Source organism: Gobio gobio (assembly GCF_949357685.1).
Source record: "Gobio gobio genome assembly, chromosome: 10".
Classification (NCBI taxonomy): Eukaryota; Metazoa; Chordata; class Actinopteri; order Cypriniformes; family Gobionidae; genus Gobio; species Gobio gobio.
Window position 1 is genome coordinate 55,216,788 of NC_137116.1, and position 15,928 is coordinate 55,232,715.

Consider the following 15,928-nt stretch of genomic DNA (forward strand, 5'->3'; position numbering starts at 1 on the left):
GTCGCTCGACTGTGACTTTACGTCGCTCGACTGTGACTTTACGTCTCTCTTCTGTGACTTTACGTCGCTCGACTGTGACTTTACGTCGCTCGACTGTGACTTTACGTCGCTCGACTGTGACTTTACGAGTGATTTTACGTCACTCAACTCTGACTTTACATCACTCAACTCCCTCAACTCTGACTTTACATTAGACATGTGCCGGTAAACGGTAATACGATATACCGCAATAATGAACATGCACAATATTGTTATCGTGGGCACTTCAAAATACCGTGAATAATTATTTATTACGAATTATTCAGATTTTTAGAATGTATTTTAAGAATACTTTACCCGTCAACTGTTTAATATGAACAACGCGTCAAAGAGGAACGCGCAATGATGTAAACAGACCGTGCATGAGCCGAGCACATGGCGGAAGGCCTGAAGACGCACTGAAGTGCACATTCACTTTCAGACAGCAGAGGGCGCTGATGGAACAGCAGAAATACAGCCGTTTCCCCAGTAATCACAATCCGGTGCTCGTCATCACATAACCTAATACTTAAAGACTTAAAGTCATTTTCAAACTTTTTTTTTTTTTTAAGTTTTAAATTACATGCCCTAGATAGTGTTTGAATATGTTCTGACTGTTGTTCAATCACACACTTTACAATATGGCTCCATTATTTAACATTAGTACATTCATTAACAAACTGACAATGAAAAATACTTCTAAAGCATGTATTAATCTTAGTTAAATGTACATTTCAGCATTTAATAACACATTATTAAAATCAAAAGTTGTAACTATTATTTAATGGACCTGAGCTTACACTAACAGTTGCTTTTTTAAACTAACATTATCAAAGAAGAATAACTTCTGTAAAAATGTAGCTATTCGCTCTTTGTTAATGTTAATGCTTTAACTGGCGAGACATTATTGTAAAGTGTTACCTATTGTTCTTTATAATTCTTTAGCACTTTAATCTGTTTCAAATATTTGTTTACTTTATACATTTTTGTGTATTGCTTTATTGTATTTAAATGTTTGGTTCTTTTGTTATAATAAAGTTTTTAAACCTGTTATAGTATGACAACACTTTTTTTGCAACTTTTTTTAAATATCGTGATAATACCGTATACCGTGATAAAAGCTTCAGCAATTAATCGCAACATGAAAATTTGATACCGGCACATGCCTACTTTACATCACTCAACTCCCTCAACTCTGACTTTACATCACTCAACTCTGACTTTACATTACTCAACTCTGACTTTACATTACTCAACTCTGACTTTACATTACTCAACTCTGACTTTACATTACTCAACTCTGACTTTACATCAATCGACTCAGACTTTACATTACTCAACTGACTTTACATTCCTCAACTGACTTTACATTACTCAACTCTGACTTTACATCCCTCAACTCTGACTTTACATTACTCAACTCCCTCAACTCTGACTTTACATCAATCGACTCTGACTTTACATCACTCAACTCTGACTTTACATCACTCAACTCTGACTTTACATTACTCAACTGACTTTACATCAATCGACTCTGACTTTACATTACTCAACTCTGACTTTACATCCCTCAACTCTGACTTTACATTACTCAACTCCCTCAACTCTGACTTTACATCAATCGACTCTGACTTTACATCCCTCAACTCTGACTTTACATTACTCAACTCCCTCAACTCTGACTTTACATCAATCGACTCTGACTTTACATCCCTCAACTCTGACTTTACATCACTCGACTCTGACTTTACATCACTCAACTCTGACTTTACATTACTCAACTCCCTCAACTCTGACTTTACATCAATCGACTCTGACTTTACATCCCTCAACTCTGACTTTACATCACTCAACTCTGACTTTACATTACTCAACTGACTTTACATCAATCGACTCTGACTTTACATCACTCAACTCTGACTTTACATCACTCAACTCTGACTTTACATTACTCAACTGACTTTACATCACTCAACTCTGACTTTACATCAATCGACTCTGACTTTACATCACTCAACTCTGACTTTACATCACTCAACTCTGACTTTACATTACTCAACTGACTTTACATCACTCAACTCTGACTTTACATCAATCGACTCTGACTTTACATCACTCAACTCTGACTTTACATCACTCAACTCTGACTTTACATTACTCAACTGACTTTACATCAATCGACTCTGACTTTACATTACTCAACTGACTTTACATCACTCAACTCTGACTTTACATCAATCGACTCTGACTTTACATCACTCAACTCTGACTTTACATCACTCAACTCTGACTTTACATTACTCAACTGACTTTACATCAATCGACTCTGACTTTACATCCCTCAACTCTGACTTTACATCACTCAACTCTGACTTTACATTACTCAACTGACTTTACATCACTCAACTCTGACTTTACATCAATCGACTCTGACTTTACATCACTCAACTCTGACTTTACATCACTCAACTCTGACTTTACATTACTCAACTGACTTTACATCACTCAACTCTGACTTTACATCAATCGACTCTGACTTTACATCACTCAACTCTGACTTTACATCACTCAACTCTGACTTTACATTACTCAACTGACTTTACATCAATCGACTCTGACTTTACATTACTCAACTGACTTTACATCAATCGACTCTGACTTTACATCACTCAACTCTGACTTTACATCACTCGACTCTGACTTTACATCACTCAACTCTGACTTTACATTACTCAACTCTGACTTTACATCACTCAACTCTGACTTTACATTACTCAACTCTGACTTTACATCACTCAACTCTGACTTTACATCACTCAACTCTGACTTTACATTACTCAACTGACTTTACATCAATCGACTCTGACTTTACATCAATCGACTACTATCATCAACACAGAAAAGGTGTGGTATTCATTTGAATCGTTGGCTCTCGGGATGACATGAGGAGGGTTGTACCAGGCAGAGAACGAGCTATTAAACTCAGACGTGCTGTCAAACTCTCCTCGACTCCTCCAAGCCCTCTCTAAACCCACATGATGCCAAATTCCAATGAATTCATAAATGAAACCACAGATAACCTTGAGTATATTTTTATAGCACCCCATTTGAAGTGAAAACACCTCCTCTCGTCCACACCCTGCTTGATCAAATGTTCTTAATTCAGAGCTCGAAACACATCTCAAACTGACACACCCGCGCTAAAACAGCACATATGTGTGCCATCTTACAGTTTTACAGAGAGAAACAAAGTATCGAGTATTACAACTATATCATTCAACGAAACTGTAACTTCTGACATGCAACAGTTACTGGAGCCTCTCAGGAACTGACACAAAGTCTCGACTGACTAGTCACTTCCGGATACAAAAGCGAAGACACTAACTTCTTTAGACGCCAGAAGCCCTTACCTGTTATAAACGCGTGATAAAACACAAAAACCTGGAGTTTTCTTTCCCACTTCCCTTGTTTTCTTTCTTCCAGCGGCAGGCCAATCCAGGGAATCCGGAAACCGCTACAATTCCGCCCTTATCCCATAATGCCTGTATGGATTGGGATCCCGGCGCAACGGAAGCCATTACGGCTCAAGAGTGAATGTGGCGGACGGCAGATAGAGCGGCGAATTAGAGCCAAGATGGCGGAGATGGGCCACAGTTTCTAGGAGCGGTCTGTTTCCAGTGCGAACATGTCTAAACACGCATCCAAATATTATATTGATGAAATTAAAGTGAGATATTCATCTTTTTTTTATTTTTAATATATATATATATATATAATGATTTTATGTAGTATGTTTTGGTACTTACTTGTAGCATACATACAAGTGATTTTATTCAAAATATATATAGCTAGTTTATGTTCTTTTTTAAAAAGAGAAAGAACACCAGGTTTTATTCATTTATACACCCCCCTTAGACTTTCCTTTCACACAGCCTCTCTGCATCCTCATTGGCGAGCAACAGATGCTCTTTCCAGCGATTGGATGAAAGTTTCGCACACACACACACACACACACACACCCTCCTCTCTGCGCACCGCTATTATTCCACTCCACTTATTCCCAGTCCAGGGAAAAGTCCGTTAGTCAAAGCACAGAGGAGCCGCAGTGAGGAGATGCTGTCCACCTGAACAAAGGGCTTCAGTTTGTTTTGACTGATTTGAGAGGAAAACTTTTGGAGAGAAGATACTGGAAAGGAAAGGCTTAGGGGAGAAGAAGAAACTTTGGCTAAAAGACTTTAGAAGAAAAGAAGCAGCCTTCCCAAACAGGTGCACAGATATAGTACCCAAGCACTATAAGAGATGGCCTCCGCGGCTCTGGAGCTCCTGGGGCTGATCCTGTGCGTCTTCGGCACGCTTCTGGAGATGGTGGCCTGCGGGCTGCCCACCTGGAAGGTGACCGCCTTCATCGAGGCCAATATCGTGGTGTCGCAGACCATCTGGGACGGCCTGTGGATGTCGTGCGCCGTGCAGAGCACCGGCCAGATGCAGTGCAAGATCCACGACTCCATGCTCGCGCTCGGCCACGACCTCCAAGCCGCGCGCGCGCTCACGGTGATCTCGTCGATCATGTGCGTCATCGGGCTGATGGTGGTGATCGCCGGCGCGCAGTGCACCAACTGCATCAAGGCGGAGGGCGTGAAGGCGCGCGTGGTGAACGTCGGAGGGGTCATCTACATCATCAGTGCCATCTTCATGCTCGTGCCCCTGTGCTGGATGGCCAACAGCATCATCTCCGACTTCTACAACCCGCAGGTGCCCGCGCCGCAGAAGCGCGAGATCGGCGCGGCGCTGTACATCGGCTGGGCGGCCACGGCGCTGCTGCTGCTCGGGGGAAGCATGCTCTGCTGCTCGTGCCCGGCCTCGGGGAACTCCGGGTACTCCGTCCAATACGCGCCCAGCAAAAGACCCGCGCCCAACGGGGACTACGACAAGAGGAACTACGTCTAAAACTAATAAAGGCTATTGTGTGTTGCACCTGTACAACTCCAGACTGGTAAAAGCATCTTGGACTACTGATTGGATCCATTTGTGTTCTTGTTTTATTTAACAGGACGGCTTTTGTGGATATGCATTTTTGAAAGGTGAACATTTTATAATAACTTTCAGTAATAAACAGTGCTCAACAGATCAGCAATGAGTATTCACGTGATCTGTTAAACGTTTAAAGCTATTTGAAAGCACCCGATTGGCTCAAATGTATTGAATCCTGAGTGTGTAAATGTGCATAAACTACTGATCTGTTAAACATAAGGTTTGTTTTCACATTGAAAGTTATTATAAAGTTGCTGTTTCAACACTTTATTAATGCACTCTAAAAAATGCAATAGGGTTGTTTTAAGGAAACATTTAACCCAACCGCTGGGTTAAAACAACACATTCACTGGGTTAAAACAACCAATTCACTGGGTTAAAACAACACATTCACTGGGTTAAAACAACCCAATTGCTGGGTTAAAACGACCAATTCACTGGGTTAAAACAACCCATTCACTGGGTTAAAACAACACATTCACTGGGTTAAAACAACCCAATTGCTGGGTTAAAACGACCAATTCACTGGGTTAAAACAACACATTCACTGGGTTAAAACAACCCAATTGCTGGGTTAAAACGACCAATTCACTGGGTTAAAACAACACATTCACTGGATTAAAACAACCCAATTGCTGGGTTAAAACAACACATTCACTGGATTAAATCAACCCAATTGCTGGGTTAAAACGACCAATTCACTGGGTTAAAACAACCCATTCACTGGGTTAAAACAACCCAATTGCATTTTTGAAAATTGAACATTTTATAATAACTTTCAGTAATAAACAGTGCTCAACAGATCAGCAATGTCCTGAAACATTAGCCTATAGAGTATTCACGTGATCTGTTAAACGTTTAAAGCTATTTTAAAGCATCCGATTGGCTCAAATGTATTGAATCCTGATCCTCATGAGTTTATATACTTTGATGGAGTGTGTAAATGTGCATAAACTACTGATCTGTTTAACATAATGTTTGTTTTCACATTGAAAGTTATTATAAAGTTGCTCTTTCAACACTTTATTAATGCACTCTAAAAAATGCAATTGGGTTGTTTTAAGCAAACATTTAACCCAACTGCTGGGTTAAAACAACACATTCACTGGGTTAAAACAACCCAACTGCTGGGTTAGTCTATTTTCAACCCAACTTGTGTTGTTTTTAACCCAGCATTTTTCAGAGTGTGGTGAAAGAGAACTATTATCTGACTAAATATCTGTTTTAGGTACCTGTAAAAGTTTGTAAAAGGCTAAAAGCATGAAGTTTGTAGCTGTAGCTGATCAAAGATGTTTACCGGTGTGTGCTGAAGTCGTGATGTTAGTGTGTAAATCCAGAGGGAAATCTGCTTCGGCACTTTTTGCAGAGACTCTTCCACACGGGGAATGTCAGCCAGGACAAACAGCTGGAAAAATGAAGCAATTCCTGACTGATCTCATCACCATGAGCTAAACACGAGAAATAACCTCAAGCAGGATCTAAATGTCTGCTTTGGGGATTATCCTGCCGGTATATAGTGCCTTCACGGATGGGTATCTTCATGTCTCCTGAACTCTGCATTCAGTTTATTCAGCTCGTATGAAATGATGATTTTTTGTAACTTTTTTAACTGTCTTTGAATTCTTGAATGAATGTTCTTTGGAATAAACATTTGCAGTTTTGACACAGATGTGAATGTTTGTGTTGTTTAATATAGTTTGACACATTTCCAAAGCGTCTGAATACTCAACATCAGGTTGCAAAAGCCTTACAGGAGTCAATGACAAATGAGAAAAATAATCATTTTTTTAAGATAAAAAAATAATTTTAAGCAAAACGAATTTTTATGTCCAAAAAAGGTATGGTTTTGATTCATATACAGCTTTTAAGACAGCATTAATTCATTATTTAACAAGATTTCTGATTTTAGGTCATTTTCAGGTGGTGCGACCATATATTCATTAAAAATAATATACATATGAATCATTGTGAAATGCATATCACATGGTGAATTCCCTTTCCATTTTCTTCTGTGTTGCCCTTTTAGTCCAATTCATATAAACGGACACTTTATGTGTTCAGAACAAAATTTTCCATAAGGAGTTTTTATGTGTTTTTTTTTATTATTTGTATACATTATATAACGGTTTATATTTCTTACTTCATTTTGCAACTGCAGTGGGAATTGATAGTTTTAAATGTAAATTTGCTGGTCGCACAACTGGACATTTTAGGTCTTTGAAACACCACAACTCAAAAAGTCAATTGAATTAAAAAAAAAAATGAAAAGAGTATCTTATAAAGGAAATACTGTAGATCAATTTGTTATTTATTAATATTTTTTTAGGAAAATAATGAATTCAGACAGAAAAACATAGAGTTTCATACAGCATGTCCACTCTCCTCTAGGATCAGGCGTTTGCTCGACACCACACATCGTTTGATTTCTGTTATTAGTTTTGATGCTAATCAGAGTTATTAAGGCTTATATTTACACTGTAAAAAACACAACTTGAAAAAAAGTTGAAAAGACTGACTTTGCTGTGTTGGTTCAGCATAAATCCACACTGTAAAAATCTCCTACAACAACAAAAACTTAGTACTAATTTCCTCTAGCTTTTCCTTGTTGACTCAACTTAAATAACAGTTATATGAACTGAAAATAAGTTTAGTTGAGTCAACTTGGCATCATTTGTTACTGGAGAGGTGCAACTATTCTGTAAGAAATCTTTTGTAGTTGAGCCAATTCAACATTTTGTGTCCACTGGAAACAGGAGTTCTTAAGAATTAACAGGTTTGCAAACGTGTGGTCGCCATTATGGAGATCAGTGTTTCACTGAGTTGGGCAGTTTGACTCTTGGCGTTTTGTGTGAGTTTGTGGTCTTTGTAACAGTGTTTACTGAAACACTAGAATGAACCTCATTGGTTCTCGCTGAAAATGATCAGGTGATCTAGATTAAAGCATTATAAAGGGGGAATAGTTTACTACTTTATTCCTGATTCCTGCTTATTTGTGAATAATATATTATATTTACCAACAAAACTTTTATGTAACAGATCAGTCACATTAAAACATCTGTGTGTTTTTTTAGACACACACAGATATCAAGAATCAGCATATGATAACTCAACAATAGTGACATGCTTCATGCCACAATGCATGCTGGGAGCCATGATTTTAATACTACATTGGCTCCCAGCATGCATTGCGGTATGAAGCCTGTCACTATTGTTGAGATTCATATGCGGATTCTTGATGTCTGTGTGTGTCGTGAGACTTTTTTCCCGTAATGTATTTTAAATTCAGAATGTCTGATCTGCTGCAGCAAAGTTTTGCTGGCAAAATATTAATAACAAAATTATTTTGGTCAGAAATAAGATTATTGATTTGTTTGAGTTTATGAGACTGAAAACTTGATCATCTGGGTTTCTTTCTTAGCAAGAAATTATGAGTTGTTTTGCTAAACACTGTTACAAAGACCACAAAGAGTCAAACTGCCCAGCCAAAGGAAACGCTCATCAACAAATGATTTTCAATAAAAAAATCAACATCTAAACCTGTTAATTCTTAAGAACTTCTGTTTGAAATAGTACAACCCCAAATCAGAAAAAGTTGGGACAGTATGGAAAACGCAAAAAAAAAAAAAAAAAGAAGTGATTTCTAAATTTACTTTGACTTGTATTTCATTGCAGACAATATGAACACAAAATATTTCATGTTTTGTCTGGTCAACTTCATGTCATTTGTAAATATGCATCCTTTCCTGTCATTCAGACCTGCAAAGTTGGGACAGGAGCAATTTAGGGCTGGTAATGAGGTAAAATGGTTAAATAATGATGTGATTTGAAACAGGTGATGTCAACAGGTGATTGTAATTATGATTTGGTACAAAAGCAGCATCCAAGAAAGGTCTAATCCTTTAGGAGCAAAGATGGGCAGAGGATCGCCAGTTTGCCAACAAATACGTGAGAAAATTATTGAAATGTTTAAAAACAATGTTCCTCAAAGAAAGATAGGAAGAGATTTGGATATTTCACATTCAACAGTGCATAACATAATTAAAAGATTCAAGGAATCTGGAGGAATTGCAGTGCGTAAAGGACAAGGGTGCAAGCCTAAGCTGAACAACCGTGATCTCCGATCCCTCAGGCGGCACTGCATCAAGAATCGTCATTCATCTAGAAGCGATATCACCACATGGGCTCAGGACTACTTTGGCAAACCTTTGTCAAGTACCGCAATACGTAGTTACATCCACAAATGCCAGTTAAAACTGTCCTGTGCCAAAAGGAAGCCCTATGTTAACAGTGTCCAGAAGCGCCGTCGACTTCTCTGGGCTCAGAGGCATCTGGGATGGACCATCACACAGTGGAAACGTGTACTGTGGTCAGATGAAGCAGTATTTCAGGTATGTTTTGGGAGGAATGGACGCCGTGTGCTCCGGACCAAAGAAGAAAAGGATCATCCAGACTGTTACCAGCAACAAGTCCAGAAGCCAGGGTCTGTCATGGTATGGGGTTGTGTCAGTGCCCTTGGCAAAGGTAACTTGCACTTCTGTGAAGGCTCCATTAATGCTGAAAAGTACATAGAGATTTTGGAGCATAATATGCTGCCTTCAAGAAGACATCTTTTCCAGGGACGTCCATGCATATTTCAACAAGACGATGCAAAACCACATTCTGCACACATTCTGCAGTCCTGTCTGCGGAGGAAGAGGGTTCGGGTTCTTGACTGGCCTGCCTCAGTCCCGACCTGTCTCCAATAGAGAATGTGTGGAAGACCCCGTACTGTTGCCCACCTTAAGACTTGTTTGCAGGAAGAATAGGACAAAATGACACCTGAAACACTTCATCACTTGGTGTCTTCAGTCCCTAAACGTCTTCTAAGTGTTGTGAAAAGGAATGGCAACATTACAAAGTGGTAAATGCTTTACTGTCCCTACTTTTTTTAAATGTGTTTCAAGTCTGAATGACAGGAAAGGATGCATATTTACAAATGACATGAGGTTGACCAGACAAAACATGAAATATTTTGTGTTCATATTGTCTGCAATGAAATACAAGTCAAAGTAAATTTAGAAATAACTTCTTTCTTTTTTTTTTGCGTTTTCCATACTGTCCCAACTTTTTCTGATTTGGGGTTGTAAATGGACTGCATTTATATAACGCTTTCAACAGACCCATGGCCATCCAAAGCGCTTTACATCTTGTTGCTCTTAACACATTATCCTCCATCACGTCTACTGCGCTCTCTAAACTCTGGCCAGTTGATCATACCGAGAATATCCAAATCAACTGCAGGCGGTCGATCCTTTTCCTATTTAGCTCCAAAACGCTGGAACAGTCTTCCTAACATTGTTCGGGAAGCAGACACACTCTGTCAGTTTAAATCTAGACTGAAAACACATCTCTTTTCTGTGGCAAACACTTTTTCAATGAAATGATTGTTAGGCTGCATTAACTAGGTCTGCCGGAACCGGGAACACTTCCCATAACACCTGATGTACTCGTGACATCATCAGAAGAACAGCATCTACGCTAATGATAGTCTCTCTGTTTATCCCGAGGTTTACTGCAGTCAGCCGGATCCGGGCCGTATCCAGATCAGATGGTGGACCTGCGCCCAGAGAAGACCAACACATGACCCTGAAGTGTCTGAGAGACCGTGATTAGAAACATCCCCTGAAACTGCCTCATCGACACGGCATCCTCAATAAACCCGTCTCCGGCGTGATGACTCCGATCTTTCGAATATTGCAATTTAATAATCTAGAGAATAGATTTAGAATAAGGACTCAAGGACTCCTCTCACCCAGCCCACAGACTGTTCACCACCGGACCAGGACCAGCAGACTAAAGAACAGTTTTTCCCCAGAGCTGTCTCTTTATTGAACTCTAACCCCCGCTGATCCACTTCCCTCATATACTGATAACTCTCCTACCTCACATCTTCCTTCACTTTGTTATTTGCACTACCGACTGTTTATTACAGTAACAACTGTTTACTTATGCATTTTGCACTACCATATCTTAACTGGATTATGCTCATTTGCACTGCCGACTGTTATTTACAGTACCAACTGTTTACATCTGTATTTTGCACCGTACTTCTAACTGTAATATGCATATTTCCACTGCACTTTTACACTTTTTTCGGATAGCTTCTGTCCATAATTTATTGCACTACCTTAATCCACTGCCATATTCCTCATTTTAGCCTAACATATCATTGTATACCTCTATCTGTAAAATTCTGTTTATAGTAATAGCCATCTGTATATTATATTATATTCATAGTACATATTCACCTGTAAATTCTGTTTATAGTAAGAACCATCTCTCTATTTATAGATATATTTATATATATTCAGTACATATCCATGTCCTGCACTTATGCAAACGTTGTATATCCTGCACTTGCTGCTATTGCACTTCTGGTTAGACCTAAACTGCATTTCGTTGCCTTGTACTTGTACTTGTGTAATGACAATAAAGTTGAATCTAATCTAATCTAATCTAATCTAGAATAGTTGCACCTCTCCAGAAAACAAATAATGTCAACTAAACTTATTTTCAGTTCGTATAATTGTTATTTACAAAAGTTGAGTCAACAAGAAAAAGCTAGAGGAAATTAATACTAAGTTTTTATTTTTGTTCTACAACCTTAAAATGTTTTTACAGAGTAGCATTAAAGTTAAAAATTGAAAATTCTGTCATTGATTACTCAACCCGTCTTCAGGACACAAATGAAGATCTTTTTAATGAAACATGAGAGCTTTCTGTCCCTCCATTAACAGCTACACAAATACTATAAAGAGATCGTAAAACTAATCCATATGAATTGAGTGATTTACTCCAAATTTTCTGAAGAGACACGATCACTTTTTAATGAAAAGATTGAATTTATGCTTTTATTCACATTTAAACATTGATCAGTGAACAGAACCTCAACCGAACCTGCTTGATGCACGAGAATGAACCTCATTGGTTCTGCTGAAGCTCAAACGTGATGCGTAACACGAGAATGAACCTCATTGGTTCTGCTGAAGCTCAAACGTGATGCGTAACACGAGAATGAACCTCATTGGTTCTGCTGAAGTTCAAACGTGATGCGTAACACTAGAATGAACCTCATTGGTTCTGCTGAAGCTCAAACGTGATGCGTAACACGAGAATGAACCTCATTGGTTCTGCTGAAGCTCAAACGTGATGCGTAACACGAGAATGAACCTCATTGGTTCTGCTGAAGCTCAAACGTGATGCGTAACACGAGAATGAACCTCATTGGTTCTCGCTGAAGCTCAAACGTGATGCGTAACACTAGAATGAACCTCATTGGTTCTGCTGAAGCTCAAACGTGATGCGTAACACGAGAATGAACCTCATTGGTTCTGCTGAAGCTCAAACGTGATGCGTAACACGAGAATGAACCTCATTGGTTCTGCTGAAGTTCAAACGTGATGCGTAACACGAGAATGAACCTCATTGGTTCTGCTGAAGTTCAAACGTGATGCGTAACACGAGAATGAACCTCATTGGTTCTGCTGAAGTTCAAACGTGATGCGTAACACGAGAATGAACCTCATTGGTTCTGCTGAAGTTCAAACGTGATGCGTAACACGAGAATGAACCTCATTGGTTCTGCTGAAGCTCAAACGTGATGCGTAACACTAGAATGAACATCATTGGTTCTGCTGAAGCTCAAACGTGATGCGTAACACGAGAATGAACCTCATTGGTTCTCGCTGAAGCTCAAACGTGATGCGTAACAGTAGAATGAACCTCATTGGTTCCGCTGAAGCTCAAACGTGATGCGTAACACGAGAATGAACCTCATTGGTTCTCGCTGAAGCTCAAACGTGATGCGTAACAGTAGAATGAACCTCATTGGTTCCGCTGAAGCTCAAACGTGATGCGTAACACTAGAATGAACCTCATTGGTTCCGCTGAAGCTCAAACGTGATGCGTAACACTAGAATGAACCTCATTGGTTCTGCTGAAGCTCAAACGTGATGCGTAACACTAGAATGAACCTCATTGGTTCTGCTGAAGCTCAAACGTGATGCGTAACACGAGAATGAACCTCATTGGTTCTCGCTGAAGCTCAAACGTGATGCGTAACAGTAGAATGAACCTCATTGGTTCCGCTGAAGCTCAAACGTGATGCGTAACACGAGAATGAACCTCATTGGTTCTCGCTGAAGCTCAAACGTGATGCGTAACAGTAGAATGAACCTCATTGGTTCCGCTGAAGCTCAAACGTGATGCGTAACACTAGAATGAACCTCATTGGTTCCGCTGAAGCTCAAACGTGATGCGTAACACTAGAATGAACCTCATTGGTTCTTGCTGAAGCTCAAACGTGATGCGTAACACTAGAATGAACCTCATTGGTTCTGCTGAAGCTCAAACGTGATGCGTAACACTAGAATGAACCTCATTGGTTCTGCTGAAGCTCAAACGTGATGCGTAACACGAGAATGAACCTCATTGGTTCTCGCTGAAGCTCAAACGTGATGCGTAACACTAGAATGAACCTCATTGGTTCTCGCTGAAGCTCAATCGTGATGCGTAACACGAGTATGAACCTCATTGGTTCTCGCTGAAGCTCAAACGTGATGCGTAACACTAGAATGAACCTCATTGGTTCTGCTGAAGCTCAAACGTGATGCGTAACACTAGAATTAACCTCATTGGTTCTCGCTGAAGCTCAAACGTGATGCGTAACACTAGAATGAACCTCATTGGTTCTCGCTGAAGCTCAAACGTGATGCGTAACACTAGAATGAACCTCATTGGTTCTCGCTGAAGCTCAAACGTGATGCGTAACACCAGAATGAACCTCATTGGTTCTCGCTGAAGCTCAAACGTGATGCGTAACACTAGAATGAACCTCATTGGTTCTTGCTGAAGCTCAAACGTGATGCGTAACACGAGAATGAACCTCATTGGTTCCGCTGAAGCTCAAACGTGATGCGTAACACTAGAATGAACCTCATTGGTTCCGCTGAAGCTCAAACGTGATGCGTAACACTAGAATGAACCTCATTGGTTCTCGCTGAAGTTCAAACGTGATGCGTAACACTAGAATGAACCTCATTGGTTCCGCTGAAGCTCAAACGTGATGCGTAACACTAGAATGAACCTCATTGGTTCCGCTGAAGCTCAAACGTGATGCGTAACACTAGAATGAACCTCATTGGTTCTCGCTGAAGCTCAAACGTGATGCGTAACACGAGAATGAACATCATTGGTTCCGCTGAAGCTCAAACGTGATGCGTAACACGAGAATGAACCTCATTGGTTCTGCTGAAGCTCAAACGTGATGCGTAACACTAGAATGAACCTCATTGGTTCTGCTGAAGTTCAAACGTGATGCGTAACACTAGAATGAACCTCATTGGTTCTCGCTGAAGCTCAAACGTGATGCGTAACACTAGAATGAACATTATTGGTTCCGCTGAAGCTCAAACGTGATGCGTAACACGAGAATGAACCTCATTGGTTCCGCTGAAGCTCAAACGTGATGCGTAACACGAGAATGAACCTCATTGGTTCTGCTGAAGCTCAAACGTGATGCGTAACACTAGAATGAACCTCATTGGTTCTGCTGAAGTTCAAACGTGATGCGTAACACTAGAATGAACCTCATTGGTTCCGCTGAAGCTCAAACGTGATGCGTAACACTAGAATGAACCTCATTGGTTCTGCTGAAGCTCAAACGTGATGCGTAACACTAGAATGAACCTCATTGGTTCTGCTGAAGCTCAAACGTGATGCGTAACACTAGAATGAACCTCATTGGTTCTGCTGAAGTTCAAACGTGATGCGTAACACTAGAATGAACCTCATTGGTTCTGCTGAAGTTCAAACGTGATGCGTAACACTAGAATGAACCTCATTGGTTCCGCTGAAGCTCAAACGTGATGCGTAACACTAGAATGAACCTCATTGGTTCTGCTGAAGCTCAAACGTGATGCGTAACACTAGAATGAACCTCATTGGTTCTGCTGAAGCTCAAACGTGATGCGTAACACGAGAATGAACATCATTGGTTCTCGCTGAAGCTCAAACGTGATGCGTAACACTAGAATGAACATCATTGGTTCCGCTGAAGCTCAAACGTGATGCGTTACACTAGAATGAACATTATTGGTTCCGCTGAAGCTCAAACGTGATGCGTAACACGAGAATGAACCTCATTGGTTCCGCTGAAGCTCAAACGTGATGCGTAACACTAAAATGAACCTCATTGGTTCTGCTGAAGTTCAAACGTGATGCGTAACACTAGAATGAACCTCATTGGTTCTGCTGAAGTTCAAACGTGATGCGTAACACTAGAATGAACCTCATTGGTTCCGCTGAAGCTCAAACGTGATGCGTAGCACTAGAATGAACCTCATTGGTTCCGCTGAAGCTCAAACGTGATGCGTAACACTAGAATGAACCTCATTGGTTCTGCTGAAGCTCAAACGTGATGCGTAACACTAGAATGAACATCATTGGTTCTGCTGAAGCTCAAACGTGATGCGTAACACTAGAATGAACCTCATTGGTTCCGCTGAAGCTCAAACGTGATGCGTAACACTAGAATGAACCTCATTGGTTCCGCTGAAGCTCAAACGTGATGCGTAACACTAGAATGAACCTCATTGGTTCCGCTGAAGCTCAAACGTGATGCGTAACACTAGAATGAACCTCATTGGTTCTGCTGAAGCTCAAACGTGATGCGTAACACTAGAATGAACCTCATTGGTTCTGCTGAAGCTCAAACGTGATGCGTAACACTAGAATGAACCTCATTGGTTCCCGCTGAAGCTCAAACGTGATGCGTAACACTAGAATGAACCTCATTGGTTCTTGCTGAAGCTCAAACGTGATGCGTAACACTAGAATGAAC

The 15,928-nt window shown here is 40.2% G+C and overlaps 2 protein-coding genes across 3 annotated transcripts in view; one reads left to right on the top strand and one right to left on the bottom strand.

Moving 5' to 3' along the window:
• Positions 1 to 3,604, bottom strand: part of LOC307133247 (septin-2) — a 53,173-nt gene extending 49,569 nt beyond the window's left edge. The window contains exon 1 of one of the 2 annotated variants that reach the window (XM_079828170.1): positions 3,429 to 3,604. The gene's annotated coding sequence lies outside the window, so the exon portion shown is untranslated. The remainder of the gene's footprint in view (positions 1 to 3,428) is intronic. The other variant, XM_079828171.1, reaches the window with a different exon arrangement.
• A 467-nt stretch (positions 3,605 to 4,071) lies between these two features.
• Positions 4,072 to 6,711, top strand: cldn5a (claudin 5a). Its single transcript, XM_079827306.1, has one exon. The coding sequence runs from the start codon at positions 4,318 to 4,320 to the stop codon at positions 4,963 to 4,965; it is 648 nt and encodes a 215-aa protein (XP_079683432.1). The 5' UTR covers positions 4,072 to 4,317; the 3' UTR covers positions 4,966 to 6,711.
• Positions 6,712 to 15,928: the final 9,217 nt, after the last annotated feature.